Source organism: Anabrus simplex, chromosome 1 (genome assembly GCF_040414725.1).
Source record: "Anabrus simplex isolate iqAnaSimp1 chromosome 1, ASM4041472v1, whole genome shotgun sequence".
In the NCBI taxonomy this organism is placed as follows: domain Eukaryota; kingdom Metazoa; phylum Arthropoda; class Insecta; order Orthoptera; family Tettigoniidae; genus Anabrus; species Anabrus simplex.
In genome coordinates this window covers 499,600,664-499,617,452 of record NC_090265.1, presented here as the reverse complement: position 1 = coordinate 499,617,452, position 16,789 = coordinate 499,600,664, and the positions used below count along the sequence as shown (strand labels likewise).

The 16,789-nt window shown below is 39.5% G+C and overlaps 1 protein-coding gene across 1 annotated transcript in view; it reads right to left on the bottom strand.

Annotated features, from left to right (window-relative positions):
* Syt14 (Synaptotagmin 14) overlaps positions 1 to 16,789 on the bottom strand; it is a 181,830-nt gene that overhangs the window by 62,178 nt on the left and 102,863 nt on the right. The window contains exon 5 of the mRNA XM_068227659.1: positions 6,966 to 7,297. Within this exon, the coding sequence (XP_068083760.1) occupies positions 6,966 to 7,297 (332 nt within the window). The remainder of the gene's footprint in view (positions 1 to 6,965; positions 7,298 to 16,789) is intronic.

Genomic DNA, 16,789 nt, shown 5'->3' with positions numbered 1-16,789 from the left:
GCCTCCTTAGGAAGTATGAAAAGAGCCAATATCCCAACTACTGATAACGAAAGAGACAATACGTTTACATGTGTTCCAACAATATGGCTAGAATTAAGTGAACAAGAGCCACAAGATGTGAATTTGAGAAACAGTCTGCTTACTTGCTGGTGTCCACTTGAATTTCCCGTAAAGCAATACAATTAAAAGGTTCCATCTTAGTCAACATAAATTCAGTCACGAGGAACGTTATGAACTAGTACAAAGAAACAGTAGCCTACATATTTTGGCCTTTATTTGGCCTTCTTCAGCCATAGAAGTAAATTATGATGATAAAACCAATACGAATGAGACTGATCATCATCATTCTGAAATAGCTCCAGTTCCCTGGATATGGTGACAAATGACACTGACTTTGACTGATAATGACATTAAAAAGAACTTTTATAAAGAGTAGTCATTAAAATTTTTGTTGTCTTAATTGTAAAAGGCTCCATTAAAAATGTATATAAATTCTCCAATCTAAAAGATTCAATACGGTACAGTATGACTAGATACGCCTCCTCATCAGTTAAAATTTTTTAGGAATGAATGCTTTTCATGTTTTTTCTATGTGGCTAGTTGCTAATTTTGATGCTAAGCAATATATTTATTCCATTATATTGTGTTGTACGAGGTTAATTTCTGTAATAAAGAATTATATTTACATTCAGACTAAAAGTGCATTTATAAACTTCTATATTGTTTTTATGATTTTGATCCAAACAGTTGTTTAAGTCTGTATATTATGTGGAAAGTATGGTAAGTCTTCCTTATTCTTCAATAAATACTGGGAAACAAAGCATGTAAGAGGCAACTTTAGCAAAGCAAAAGCTGTAGTGAGCAACAACAAACAAGAAAATAGTTCACATAATAGTTCTTGGTTATAAAGCACATAATATTACCCTGCATATATTTACACAAATAAATTTATTTAGTTCACCAAAATCAAGTATAGGCCTATACATGACTTTTGGATGGCATGGCATAAAGCACAACACAGTAGGTCTCATCTATGAAAATTCCATCTTTAAAGCTATGATAAATAAATAACTAAATAAATAAATAACTAAATAAATAACTGAATAAATAAATAAATAAATAAATAAATAAATAAATAAATAAATAAATAAATAAATGAATGAATGAATGAATGAATCAATCAATCAATCAAAATTTATCTGCATCTGCTGTCACCCAGGTGGTAGATTCCCTATCAATTTTTTACCTAGTGTTTTTTGAAATGATTTCAAAGAACTCGTAAATTTACATTTCCCTTGATAAATTATTCAGCCTTTAATATTTGCTCCTATAAAATAATATCTGCATCAATTTGTCAGCTTGAATTCCAACTTTGTCTTATTATGGATCTTACCTACCTCTAATAGCTCCACTCAAGCTTATTTGTTTACTAATGTCATTCCACGCCATTTCTCCACTGACAGCCTACGACATACCACTTAGTCGAGCAACTCACCTACTTACTCCCAAGTCCTCCCAGCCCAAAGTTTGTGATATTTTCGTAATACTAATCTTTTGTTGGAAATCACCCATAACAAATTGTGCTGCTTTCCTTTGGATCTTTTTCAGTTCTTGTGTCAAGTAATCCTGGGGCAGGTCCCATACACTAGAACCATACTCTAGTTGGGGTCTTACAAAAGACTTAAACACACTCTCCTTTACATCTTTACTACAACCCTTAAATACCCTCATAACCAACAGTATGAAGAGATCTGCAACCTTTATTCACAATCTCGTTAATGTGATTACCCCAATGAAGGTCCTTCATTATATTAGAACGTAAGCACTTACAGTGATCCATGTGACGTATTTTCCCCCCATCAACACAGTAATTAAAAGTGAGAGGCGTTTTCCTCCTCGCGAAACTTACAACCTGACTTTTCATCCTGTTCTGTGTTCCTTCTCTTGATATGAACAAAATATCACTCTCTCAGTGAAAATACCCTGATAGTTAACTTTTATTATCAATACCTCAGATATCTTTCCTTTTCCTACACCTACAAAAATCTAGGAATTTTAACACATAGGCCTACCTATCTTCATTTCTCATGAACCTCATCAAATAATTTTTAATGTAGAATCTGTTGTCTTCCTTAGTTCATAGTCCACAGAGGTAAACAAGATTAAACAATAAATGCAACATTTAACTTCCTTGATACAGTTTCAAAGCTGTGTATTTTGAGTTAGTATTAGTGGCAGCTTGTGAAGTATGGTGATGGAGGTTCATATATATTTAATTTTAAAAATGTACAATATTAACATAGCAATTGAAATTGATTTTCAAACTATTAGGTCCTGTTACGTACATGTAGTACGTGTTGAAGAGATATTAAGTACAGAACAAAAAATGGCCAACTGTACATCAGAGGGATCCAAACCTACAACTTCCTGATTTTGCGTCGGTTGCTCTACGCATTGAGCTATGGTGGCCTAGGTCATCTTTGTTCCATTGTAAAGGATCTAGTTCTGGCACTACTGCCATCACACTGAAGAATGCATGCAAGTCACCCGTTGTGGGCCACGTCAATGAATATTGAACTTTCACGACCGCAACGTAATCAAAATCGACTTCAGCCTATTAGGTAGAGCAACTGACGCAAAATTGGGAGGTTGTGGGTTCAGATTTCACTGGTGTCCGGTTGGCCATTTTTGTTCTATACTTAACATCTCTTCAACACGTACTACATGTATGTAACACGACCTAATAGGATGAAAATTGATTTTGATTACAATGTGGCCATGAAAGTTAAATATTCATTAATGTAGCAGTGTTATCTATACATAATAACTTGATCTCAGAAAAAAAAATATATAAAATCAGACCCATAAGAATTATAGTAAACAGCCTCCTAAACCAAAAATATGGGAGGCTGTAATGTTGCAAACAAATGGTTATAGCAAAAATAACTTCAGGCTTGAATACTCTACAAAATGATTTACCTTCAAAAGATTGATCCTGAGAAATTTTTTAAAAGCAGAAGAGGCCTTCGCAACATTTTGATTGCAAGTTATTTTCCTAATAGAAGACTTGAAAAGTTAGTTTGCTGAAGGACACTAACACTGGTTTTTTTCCATTATAAAAACCATGTTTGGGCTGTTATAACCATTTTCACTAAAAAACTGTTTTTACGAGTAAACAGGAATCCACACCATGGGAAGGTAACCTTGTACCTACTAGCAAGAACAATTTTCTTTGAAATCTATCAGCCAATTCTCCCCCACCCACTTTCAAGTGTTAGTGAACCCTGCTTTTGTTCTGTTGGTTCCAGGCAGGTTTGGAGAGAGGAGGGTAGTGTGATGCGAGTGATGAGAAGTGTCAGTGGAGAGATGGCGTAGAATGACATTAGTAGATGAATAAGTTTGAGTGGTGTCTTTAAAAGAAGGAAAGATCACAATATAAAGATTAAGTTGGAATTCAAGAGGACAAACTGGAGCAAATATTTCTTTATAGGAAGGGGAGTTAGGGATTGGAATAACTTACCAAGGGAGATGTTCAATAAATTTCCAATTTTTTTGCAATCATTTAAGAAAAGGCTAGGAAAGCAACAGACAGTGAATCTGCCACCTGGGTGACTGCCCTAAATGCAGATCAGTAGTGACTGATTGATTAACAACAGCGGAGTGTACTGTTGTACCTGAGATGGGAAGTATATGAACCACAACTTTGTGTGGCAACTCATACATTTTTTTTTAACACCACTTAGTGCTTGTACCCTGCCTAAGAATATTTAGAAGCTTTTGGTGATTCACTCTGTAGAATAAACCCACTGATGCAAGTTTTCCAGCCAGCTGGGCTAGCTATAGATCCATTAAGCTCTAAGTCAAGATAGCCAAATAACCAGCAATATCTTTCCTAATTTTACCTTTAGGAATATAATAGCCAGAAAATGAGTGGAGGTGGGCTAGGAGTAAGAGAAAGGTATAAATTAGAGGGAGGAAAGAGGTGGAGTAAAGGGTTAAAAAAAATTATTTCAACCACCTGAATTTGCCATACTTGTGGGGTGTAATGATCCACAGGATACTCAATGGTGATGATAATATTAATCATATGGCCTGAACTACTGTATGCAGTGATTTTGATTTGATGCCATTTAGGTTGCCTGCACATCAATTATGATGTTCTACAGCTAAGATTTAATTTCTGTAACTATTAATAGTAGAGTCTTTGAGAGAGTAACTTTTAGATTAAACGTACCGGTACAGTCAGTTTTTTTACTTCTGCATTTGTAGCTGCAAAATTCACTGGATCATCTCAAAATTGCATGCTCTCTCTCTGGGGAAATATTTTATTTATTTATTTATTTATTTATTTATTTGTTTGTTTGTTTGTTTGTTTGTTTGTTTGTTTTTTGTTTGTTTGTTGTAAAGGGCACCTGAGCCATGGCCCATATAGGTGCAACATTTAACTGTGTAGTTTTTGGTGATTTCTGATTTAATGGGAAATTAACCTAGATAAATGTTTACCTACAATCTGCTTGGTTTTCTGAGAACCTGCACATATTTGCAAAATGTTGACAAGTCCTTATTCAATAAAGGTATACTCACAAAATATGCCAAATAAGATTGCCATATACATGAGGTGGTGTCAAAGATATCAAACTGTTCAACAATGGTGAGGAGAGAGAAATAAGACTGAATATTTCAACAACGTTCCCGCCTCATAGGTTATGTGGTGAAGAGTCACCAAAGAAGATGCAGTATGTCGAGGATGACGACGAACGTCACGTGAAATATGTAGTTGTCTAAGGATGGTCAGAAGACCAGACAATTTTTCGGTTACCTTCCTTTAAAAAAAGAAATGGAAATGGTAATGCTCTAGGAGGGGGACACGGCCATGTAAAATATTAACTTGGCGAAATCAGATATATGAATGTTACCGCAAAATTCTTATAGAGGAGAGATGTGTTCATTGCCAATGCTAGAATCGCACCATACCCTCCTCCCCCCTAGAAGAAACTTACTTTTATAACCAAATACAGAAGAATATTCTGCTATTATCCACAAATGACTGCTGAATACTCACTATCATTAGATATATTTTACGAACATGATGCCAATTCCATAATTCAGCGCAGTTACATATAATAGCCAACTTTGTGCTGCTAATGGATTCTAAGAAAACAGTCATGGACGCCAACAGTGTGGGCCAATGGCTGACATGCAACAGAACCTCCACTATACTATGTTGTGGCTCACTCCCTTTGCTTTATGTTAAACACCTCTGATGTGCTAGACCAATGTGTTTTTGTTACTAGCCAGGACATGCGTAAACCAATTAAAACACCCCTGTACATTATACTTCCAAACGTGCTGGGGGGCCAATGGCTGACATGAAACAGAGCCCCCTATTCCATATGCACATAAGCAGTGCTGAGAAATTAAATGGATATACACACATTTTGAAGAGGAATTCAGCAAGATAGCCTACGAACAGTCCCATTTTCCTGCCAAATACCAGAATAGAGTAGCTTCCATGTTTTTTTTTTTTTTTTTTTTTTTTTTTTTGCTAGGGGTTTTACGTCGCACCGACACAGATAGGTCTTATGGCGACGATGGGATAGGAAAGGCCTAGGAGTTGGAAGGAAGCGGCCGTGGCCTTAATTAAGGTACAGCCCCAGCATTTGCCTGGTGTGAAAATGGGAAACCACGGAAAACCATTTTCAGGGCTGCCGATAGTGGGATTCGAACCTACTATCTCCCGGATGCAAGCTCACAGCCGCGCGCCTCTACGCGCACGGCCAACTCGCCCGGTGCTTCCATGTTTGTAATGCCTCCAGCAATTTTCAATATTTCCAGTCTGAACTTCAGCCATTGGTAGCACCTAACAATGCTCCCTATTGACACTCTAGTGAGCTAACAACGCTCCTATGGGCACTCTCATGAAGTGACCACAAAGGAGCAACACCCTACATCAAGCCTCCATCTCTATTCTCCTGTACCCGCATCCTAGAGTTATATGAATTGCAGCAGTAAATATGTAAAGACGGTCAGAAGACCAGACAATATTTTTGGTTACTAATACTTTTCTTTGGTGCCACTTATGTATCCGGTGTGCAGACTTAGGGATGATAAAAATCATATAAAAATGATGTGCAATGATAATGTACCTTAAGTAGCAGAAAGGAGAGATCTTTTCTTTATGCTTGCCGGAAACCCACCATCCCGTTCCTAGAAGTATTCTTACTTTATAGAAGAATTATACCAAGACTGTGTAAATCAGCTGAATGCAACCATGTGCTGGGTTCCTATTGGCAGCCAATGTTTGTGCTGTATTCGTATAGTTTTGTATAGTCTCCAATAGAGCTTGCATAGTGTGCAAGTAGATGGCTGCCATATTTTGCTCAAAGTAAGAGAACCACCAATTCTACTGTCATTTCTTGTAATTTTTATCTAACATATCCAGACCAATGGTTTTGTCGCTAATCCACTCTAATCTATCCCGACCAATGCTTTTATCACTAACCTACTCTAATCTATGCAGACCAATGCTTTTGTCACTAACCTATCCAGACCAACGGTGGTGTCACGCGGTATACTAGAGGCTTAAGGGCCACTTTGCAGCTCTAACCCGGGGGTTTACGCCCCAGACTCCCGTTGCTTGCTCCCAGGCCAATGGTCTAGTCACTAGCCAGACTTAGCCAATCTAGACCAATGTTTTGGTCACTCGCCGGACCTAAACCATCCAGCCCAATAGTCTTGTCCATCTCCGGACCTAACCAATCCAGCCCAATGGTCTTGTCACTAAAAATACGTAAGTTGGCAAGCCTGCCGAGTGTTACGTGACGTCGCCCGAGTCTCTAACCTCACTTTTGCACAGTGGGTACGGAAGTTTTGCCCCTTCTCTCTCCCTTTTTTTTTTTTTTTGAACACCCTGTAGATGTTTACTTGAAATTTATCTGGAACTGAGATTTGTTGCATGTACTTACATCCTGGTTGTTGACGTTCTCCATATACTGCTGCTGTGGCGGTGGTGGTGGGAGAATTTGTTGTTGTTGTGGTGGTGGTAGTTGTGGTTGGGGCTGCACCGTCAGTTGCACAACTCGCGGTGGTGTTTCTTCCATTGTATCCACGCTACATCTTAGTTTGTGATACGAGGTGTTGTCTGGTCCTCGGTGCCGTAGCACCTTCTCTTTGTGGTGTTCCTCCTCTCCACTCGTCGTTGAACAGCTGGACGATGCGCTGCTGCTGCCTACCTTGCCCTTCTCTGCCAACGAGATCAAGTCCTGCGGTGACTTCGGCGACCGCGCAGGCGGGGACTCTGCAAACAGAGGCAAGTAGACCTGAACGAATCCCTATTACACCATAATTCAATTATAAGTTTTATATAAAACCAGTACGTCTACATAACTAAGCCTTCTACTTTCGTGCGCTCTTAGGTTCAGTTTTACTTTAGAAATGATTGATATTCAAATGATATAACATCCGATTTTGTAACGCAGACCGTCTACATGATATTGTAACACACCATACCTACATTATCTTGAGAGAAGATTCCATATTCTACTTTGATTTTCTGAAATATGCCACTATATCCGTTTTTTTCAGTATTCTTGAATCATGTGCCAAGGACTTGACATAGGTACTGTTACATCCAGACACTAAATGGAATGCACCCACCAGATTTTGTACTGTTTGGTTTTGAGAACAGTTTTGTTTTGTACCAGAAATAAGGATGTAAATAAAGGTTTAAATTTTATGGAAAATAATAAAAGTCATCACCTGTGTGACTATCAGACGAATTCCGTTTATCGGGTAGATTTTCGGGTTCGACGTAACATTAGTGGCGACCGAGACAGGACGTGAGCAAAGCAGTAATTTGAAATAGATAAGTTGACTAAATCGCGAAAACCAATACGTGCGATGTTCACGAAAACATACGATGCGGTGATGGCGGAAACAGACCCCGACAAGGTAAGATTGCATTTTACTAAACTAGAACGACTAGAAAATGGACTGAAGGATGCCGATGAGAAAATATTAGAAGTGCTTCTCGACGACAGTGACGAAGAACGATAGGCTACACAAATGAATACGACAAAGTGAATGAATATCGTGATAAAGAAGATGAAGCTCGTCAGAGAATGGAGTGTGTTGTATTAACACAACGTACAGATGAAGGAAATCAAATATCGAGTTATGGTTTCGTAGGTTTCTCACAGAAAAAGCTCAAACTGCCGAAAATCGAACTTCGAAAATTTTTCGGAGAGGTTAGGGACTGGTTAGGGTTTTGGAGTCAGTTTCGTCGAATTCATGACGACTTAGACATAGAAAAAGAAGATAAATTTCAATATTTGATCCAATGTACTGTTAAAGGAAGTAGAGCTAGGGAGGTGGTAACTAGTATCCCTCCAACAGCTAAAAATTATGATAGTGCAGTTCAGTGTCTTAAAAGTAGATTTGGAAAAGAAGAATTACTCGTACAATTTTATGTTCGCGAACTACTTGGACTTGTGATTCAAAATGTTTCTTCAACACGAAGACTAACTCTCCTAAAGCTCTATGATCGCTTAGAATCCCACCTTCGATCCCTTGAATCTCTGGGCATGACTGCTGACAAGTACGCAGCATTTTTGTTTCCGTTAGTTGAGTCATCTCTACCAGAAGACTTGCTGCGAATATGGCTTAGAAATTCTGTCCATCACCCTGTTAGTGACTCTACCGAGGATTTATACTGTGACAAACTCTTGCAACTGATTTTATTCCTCAAGAATGAAGTGGAAGGTGAACAGAGGGTAGCACTTGCCCAAGGAGAATTTAATAGAGCAAATCAGAAGCCTACAAAGCATAAACCTAGGTTAAACGAAGTGGAAAACATGGCCACTGCTAGTAGTCTGTTCACAGGAGACATTAAAGATCTTGGAAATGTATGTGTATTCTGCAGAAAATCTCCTGAGAGCAAAGAGTGCTTCAGGGCGCAGAAGATGACTCTAGTGGAAAGAAAGAATATTTTGATGAAAGCAGGGTATTGTTTTCAGTGTTTGAAACCTGGTCATGTTGCCAAGATCTGTAAGGGTAATGTACTGTGTCACTTCTGTGGAAAGAAACATGTTATTCTAATGTGCCCAACATTACCTTCAAATATTTCCAAGGAAAATGTGGAAGAAACACAAGGCGAAAAGGAAGGTGCCAGTGCTACCTTGGGTAACCAAAACTGTAGTCAGGATGTTCTTCTGCAGACCTTATTGGTGAAGATCACAGGAAGAAAAGGGGATCGGGTAGTAAGAGCACTCGTAGATAGTGGATCACAACGATCATACATATTAAAGAAACTGGTAGATACCATCGGACTGGAACCATCGGGATCTGAAAACATGATTCATGCTCTGTTTGGAGGAACTGAATCAAAAGAGTATCTACATTTTAATTATCAACTACAGTTGAGCAGTTGTGAAAATGGGGGTGATCTCTCTGCTTCAGAACTAGCACAGGCGGAGAGAAGGCTCCTGCGTCTTGTCCAGACAGGGGTTCTGGAAGGAACTGAAAGACGACGACTGAACTCCCATTGCACCTTTGTGGACCAAGATGGTCTTCTGAGGCTGAAGACTAAAATTGTTCAAAGAGAAGATGAGGAAAATTTTTAATATCGCATTCATCTGCCTTCCAGTCACAAACTTGTGGAGATTCGAATCAGAGACTACCACACACAATATTCTCATGCGGGTGTTGAGGTGTTACTTAGAATATTAAGGGAAGAATACTGGATCTTAAGAGGTCGGAAGACAGTACGAAGGGTGATCACAAAATGTGTCAAATGTCGACGATTTGAGTCAAAGAAAGTTGATGTAGATCCTGCTCCATTGTCAGAAGATGGAGTGAAAGATTCGTCAGTCTTCGAGGTCAGTGGGGTTGATCTTGCTGGGCCGCTGATTTTAAGGGGTGGAGTGAAAGCTTGGATTTTGTTGTTTACTTGTGCTGTGTATCGAGCTGTACATATTGATCTGGTGTTAAACCTTTCCACAGAAGCATTTCTTCAAGGACTTAGGCGATTTATTGCAAGGCGGGGACGACCCAGAGTTATATACAGTGGCAATGGGACCAACTTCACAGGAGCTGTAAATTCCTTTGACTCTTTGGACTGGCATAAGATAGAAGAGGAAACATCTTCAAGGAGGATCCAGTGGAAATTCATTCCACCCACGGCTGCTTGGTGGGGTGGATGGCGCGAGAGGATCATTCACATGGTCAAGAAGTTGTTGAAGAGGACGTTGGGAAGAGCCTCTCTCACCTACGAAGAGGCTTTGACTGTCCTATGCGATGTGGAGTCTGTGGTAAATTCTAGGCCTTTGACGTACCTGTCTGAGGATCCAAGCGACTTAGTGTCACTGGCTCCTGCAATGTTCCTGCAGGACAACCGGTCGTTTGGAGTCCCTGATCTGGATTGCCTTGACAAGACTGATCTCAGAAGATGGGCCAAGTACCTGCAGCGTTTACGGGAGGAATTGAGGAAAAGGTTCCGTGATGATTACCTAAGCCTTTTAGTACATCCGCAAGTTAAAGAAAAGTGTCGAAGGATGCTAAAGATTGGTGACATTGTGTTGGTAGGCTCTGATCAAAGGAAAAGACTCGATTGGCCTTTGGGTAAAGTGATTGAGATGTTTCCTGGTAAAGGTGGTAACACAAGAGTGGTTCGAGTGCAGACTGCTGGATGGGACATCATCAGGCCCATTCAACGTTTGTACCCACTGGAGGTTACTTCATCGCAGGATACCTTACAAGTGGAAGATGATGGAGATAATGAGCAAGAAAGTGTTATTTCTGCTGTACAAGATGAAGTTAAAACGAAAAATGGACGTTTGGTGAAACTCCCTGCACGATATAGGACTTAAATTTTGATAAGTTCTTGTCTTGTTAAACTGTGAAGGTGAAATGACTGTCAGATTATTTTATTGGTTTATTTTGGTTTTCTGTTAACAGGGGAATAAAGAAAACCAAAAGGTGGGAGGTAGGTTACATCCAGAGACTAAATGGAATGCACCCACCAGATTTTGTACTCTTTGGTTTTGAGAACAGTTTTGTTTTGTACCAGAAATAACGATGTAAATAAGTTTGTGGAAAATAATAAAAGTCATCACCTGTGTGACTATCAGACGAATTCCGTTTATCGGGTAGATTTTCGGGTTCGACGTAACAGGTACGGTACCGTAGGTACTTTATACTGTAGTTTATATCAAGTTTATATGGTCCCATTTATTGAGAGACAAACGGACCTACACGCTTGACAGTCACGACGTGGGATATGTTGCTAATATCAAGCATGTTTCTTGTCGGCGTACATCACACTGAAAGTGCTCTGATAGCTACAGTCTTTATTATTGTTTACCATGCTCTAGCCTGTTTTTTTTCCTAAGTCTGTACAAAGGTCTGTAGCAAACGAAATCGGAGGAACAGATCGATATTCTATCTACGCGAGAGCAATCAAATTATAACCATCGATTATCGATATCACATGAATAACAACGGAACATCAGAGTCAATTTCCAAGTTTCATTAGGGTTATAACAACCTACATTATAGACAATAATGGACACTTCCGTATTCTCCCGTACTAAACTGAGAGACATGGCGGCCCGACCTTAAACATCAGGCGGCAAGACTGAAATTACACACGTTGCATGTTAAAATTGATAGAAAAAAATAAAACTAAATAATTATTTCTGCTTTGTACTACTACGAATGTTGAATGCTTATAGGCCTACTGATATAAATAATGAAGCTCAATAATGATTTCGTTTTGTCCGAATCGTTGGCTTAATAGTCAGCGTTGAGGCCTTCTGATCAGAAGTCCCCGCATCCGATTCCCAGTGGGATCGGGGATTTTAATTGCGTCTGATTAATTCTTCTGGCTCGGGGACTGAGTGCTTGTGTTTGTTCCAACACTTTTCTGTTCATATTCGGACAACACACTACACTTCCAATCATCGCAGAAACATGCAACAGTGATTACTAGACCTCGGATTTTTAGGCGTTGAAATGTTATTTAGCTACCTAAAATGGACTCTCAAATAGGTTCTAACGTATTTCTAGGAAGCTTCAATTTTACGTATTTTAACAGGCATAGATTAAAATACCATGTTCATTTTGGTAAATTAATAAACACTCTCTAGGGGTATATACAGGATTATTCACCTAAGATGTTACACGGAAATGACGTCTAAACCATTAAAGATATCGGTATTCTATTTTCATACTTGGAAATGATAATCAGGGGCTTGTAAAATAATGTGCTACGTATTCTCATTAGGTGATTAATAACCGAGATATTGATACTAACTCCATATTTTCAAATGGAACGGCACAAATTCACACAGCTGTCCTAAAATTTCAACAGCATACAAGTTCAAATATGTAAATATTTTCAAAATCGGACAGTTACTTTTTGAAATATAAGAACAGCATGCGCAGTTTTGCATGCCGCATCAGACAGCGTGCGTCGGGTAAGGACATGTTGGCACGCAGTCAGTTTCCGGGGTGTGATTCCAGACACAGAATTGACACCAGGTATGTAAGCATATCGTACACGTGTCATGGATTTGCAAAGTGTTTATGACAGGCGAACTCATGACAGGACAGGGAGGGTTGATGTTTTATAAAAGGGATGAAAAAATACATTGGCATCAAGGGAACATAACGAAAGGTACAATTGTCGCTGGTTTGAGTGTAAAGCACATGCTACTGTATGACTTTAGAAATAAACATAACACAGGACACCTGAAGAGCTTCCTCTAGAAAAGCAAATGAAAAATGTTCGAGGTAGACTTCATTGGAAATGTACTAAGGGCGAGGGTTAGGATAAGTTAGACATTAGGAAACAAACAGCTCGACTTATTATGTGGGATGTTCAGAGCCGATAGTGGTGAGATGGCAGCAACACTATTATTTATTTATTTATTTTACACGCATTAATCTCCGCGGAGCTCAAGCGCGACTGTAGTAGCGTATATTCGGGAGAGCGCAGGCTCGAGTCCTGCCTCGCCCGACCTGAAAGTGATTTTCGTAGTGTCCCATGTTCAACACCAGGCAAATGTAGGATTGGTACCTTTAGATAGGCCACGGCCGACGTCCTTTCCAAATCCTTCCCATTCCCATCGTGCGCAAAGACGCCAAACTGAGCGCAACCTGTTACATATGGGTTAAAGAAAACATTATCTCCCTTCCTCGTCGTATGTTCGCCAGTCATACATACGTTGCACACCCAGGGTATGTTACGGTACATCACATTATGTGGACGATAGTTTACAGTACATGCCTGGTATCCATTCAGTGGCGGGAATCAATGCTAGGCAGTGGCGACGCATGACGGTTTGGAAAGTGTTACCACACTCCTTCTGAGAGTAGGTAGGCTACATTGTCGCTCGCACCGCAGCATTTTTATGAGCGGTACAGATGCCATTTCATAAAAGTGAAAGACTTTTGTATAAGATAACATCATTTGAAAATGATGAAATGGTACATAATATAATGAACACTAGAGAGCATCAACATCATAGAAACTAGCAGTCTCGATCATGCACTAATTGAAAATAGTTCGCATCAGTGGTGGCTCGTGATGATAGAAATGGGTGGGGCACATTCAACATACTAGGAACACTAGGAATCAATTAAATCAATTAAATTAATCTTAAATTAATCCGCCATTGAATATATTATCGATTGTACAATTCCTCTGTATGAGCCTTTGGCTCGTTGGAATTAATTATTTAAATATATATCTATCATCTATCTTCTTATTTCTTGTATATGAAACTGCGATTGTAGGTTCTGTTTTTATCTTTGAACGATTTATGCTAAGCTCTGGTCTTGGTCGGCCCATTTCTTTAGCTAATAATCTGTTTTTGTAATTAAGAGATTTTGTTTGTAAGTAGCTCACTTGATTCATTTTATAAACACTTATGCTCGCAGAGGAATACACTCAGATACATCACACTAATCTTCACACACTTTTCAGACTTACAAAGAACATCGACACCGATGGATACGATTAATCTAACAGACGTACAAGGTAAACACAGGTTAGCTACAAACACTACCTTTGCGCGCGTTAATAATACATATGCCGACAAGAAAGTGTAGCTGGGTGCTATCTACTAGGCTGTAGGAGAAGTAAGTTCAAAATGCGAATTAGCGCTGAAGTGTCACGTCGTAGAAATACTGTGACCGGGTCAATGGAATTTGCCATAACCCCCTTCTCCCCTCACAGCTCGCAGAATGAGGGGATGATGTTCAGGTATAAGAACGAGTCGGTCCCATCCGGGATTAGACCTTTACTATGTTGCCTAGTTTAGTCCAGGGCTGCTAGAACAAGAACAGCCATGGTGAAACATAGCCTCTTGAACTCACTGAAGGTGGTCGTGACAGTAATCGTGCATAATGATTTATAATTGTTTTGATCGGTGGAGGGGCACGTGACCATGTGACTTAAAGGCAGAACCGCGCCTGGTTCACATCATGAAAAACGTATGGCAGGCTACTCATGCACTCATAAACATAAAGTTTAAAATTAATTTCTAACGGAGCTTCAAGGCTTACCTCAATATTTCCTATTTGTACTTCAGGTCGATACGACGGCATGTTGTGACATCAAAAATATCTATCACAGCATCGTAGAAATTAGGCCTCTTCATTAAGTCTTTCAGAAATTTCTTCTGAATCGCAATCAAAGAAAGTGCAGAGAGCCTGCCCTGTACTTGTGAATTTCTTTTAGAAGCTTCTTTCAGCGGAAGCGCTAGTTGCCGGGATGGTGAGAATGAGGTCAGTCAATTTCGTTGCTTCTGGATATGTTTTTTTAAGACCACTGGTGTGCAAATATTGGTTGAAATCGTATGCATTATTTTTCACAAGGTCCGGCTTCGTGTAGAGAATAGACAGTTCAGTAAGTTTCATGCAGTTAAACGTCCACGGGTCTTCACTAACGACTGATAGGCACTGTTCGGGAACTCCTTCGCGAAATTGTTAAACGGGTCAATATCAATTAACTGAAGTAACTCCAGCTTGTTAATATCAGAAAATCTATCTGATAGTTGCACGGATATGATGTCAATTATTTCCAAATACAACCGGAGATACGATGTTTTCTTAGTTCCTATAAAATCAATTCTCTGGCGCTTTTGAGGGTAATCTTACCTCCCTTCATTGTCTTGCAACTTTGACCACATAGTTTCAAAATTATTTCTGGTTGTCTGCAAAAACGCTTTAAATTGCTGGATCTCTTAGGAGCAGAAGGCAATATCACATATTTTTTTCTGAAGGGTCTGATGCAAAACATCAGATTGAGGAAACACTTCAGCAAATAAATTTAATAGGAAATAGAAATCAAAATCTTGCAGGGTAACATAGTAACCTTTAGCTTGAATTGTCGTTCCACCGTCCCATTCGTCTGTGTTTTCATTTCTCTGAAGAATTCAAGAAGATTTGTATAGAGAGAGGACACAACTTCAACGAGCCTACCAACATATATCCATCGGGTAGGCGCGACTGTTGGTAATCGTCTCTGTATTACTTTGTCAAGATCAGCGGCCCTTTTAGGGGATGATGAAAAAGAACCTGCTAACCCGGACAAGGTCTGAAAAAATACTTTGCATTCCTTGATGTGGTTAACTATTGCTGTAATACCAAGTTGAGTCTATGGTCATAGTAGTGAACAAATATAGTCTGGTCATATTTATCCCTGACTGGTTCCATAGCTGAATGGTTACCGTGCTGGCCTTTGGTCACAGGGGTCTCGGGAATTTTAACCATTTAATTTCTCTGGCGCTGGGTGTATGTGTCTTCATCATCATTTCATCCTCATCATGACGCGCAGGTCGCCTACGGGAGTCAGATCGAAAGACCTGCACCTGGCGAGCCGAACATGTCCTCGGACACTCCCGGCACTAAAAGCCATACGCCACTTCATTTATCCCTGACTAAATTCTGCAACCCACTGTGCTGTCCTGCCATCACTCTGCGCCATCAAATGTTTCTGCTACTAACTTTTCACCACACTGAAATTCTTGTAACACTCCAAAGAGATGTTTAGAGAGAGAAACAGAAGAACGGCCATGCTTACATCACTGAATCTCAAAAATCTCTCTTGAATTTCGCCTTCGGGACTAACATATTAAATACAGTCGAGAGATGTGCTATGTTAGAAACGTCTGTACTTTCATCCAAAATAACGGAAATAAAGTTTGCTTTCTTAACCTCGACATTAATTTCGATGCTATAAAAGTAGCTATGGCTTCAATAATCTCATTTTGTATATCAGATGAAAGTCCTGAGTAAACTAGATGTTTCTAAGTGGTGCAGAAATACGTCATCTTTCTTAGCGACTAATGCTAGTAACTCCCTGCCGTTATCGGATTCTTCAGTTTCTCGATGAGCCCTGAAAAGTAATCCTTGCTTTGAAAGAAAACGCACAGTATCAATTAAAGTGATGTTATACCTGTTATTTTTACTAGCTTATTATGCTTCTTTTTCTTTTCTTTTGTTTGCTATTTGCTTTACGTCGCACCAACACAGATATGTTTTATGGCGACGACGGGATTGGAAAGGCCTAGGAATGGGAAGGAAGCGGCCGTGGCCTTAATTAAGGTACAGCCCCGGCATTTGCCTGGTGTGAAAATGGGAAACCACGGAAAACCATCTTCAGGGCTGCCGACAGTGGGGCTCGAACCCACTATCTCCCGATTACTGGATACTGGCCGCACTTAAGCGACTGCAGCTATCGAGGTCGGTCTTATTATGCTCGTCAATTTTATTTCTGTAAGCTATA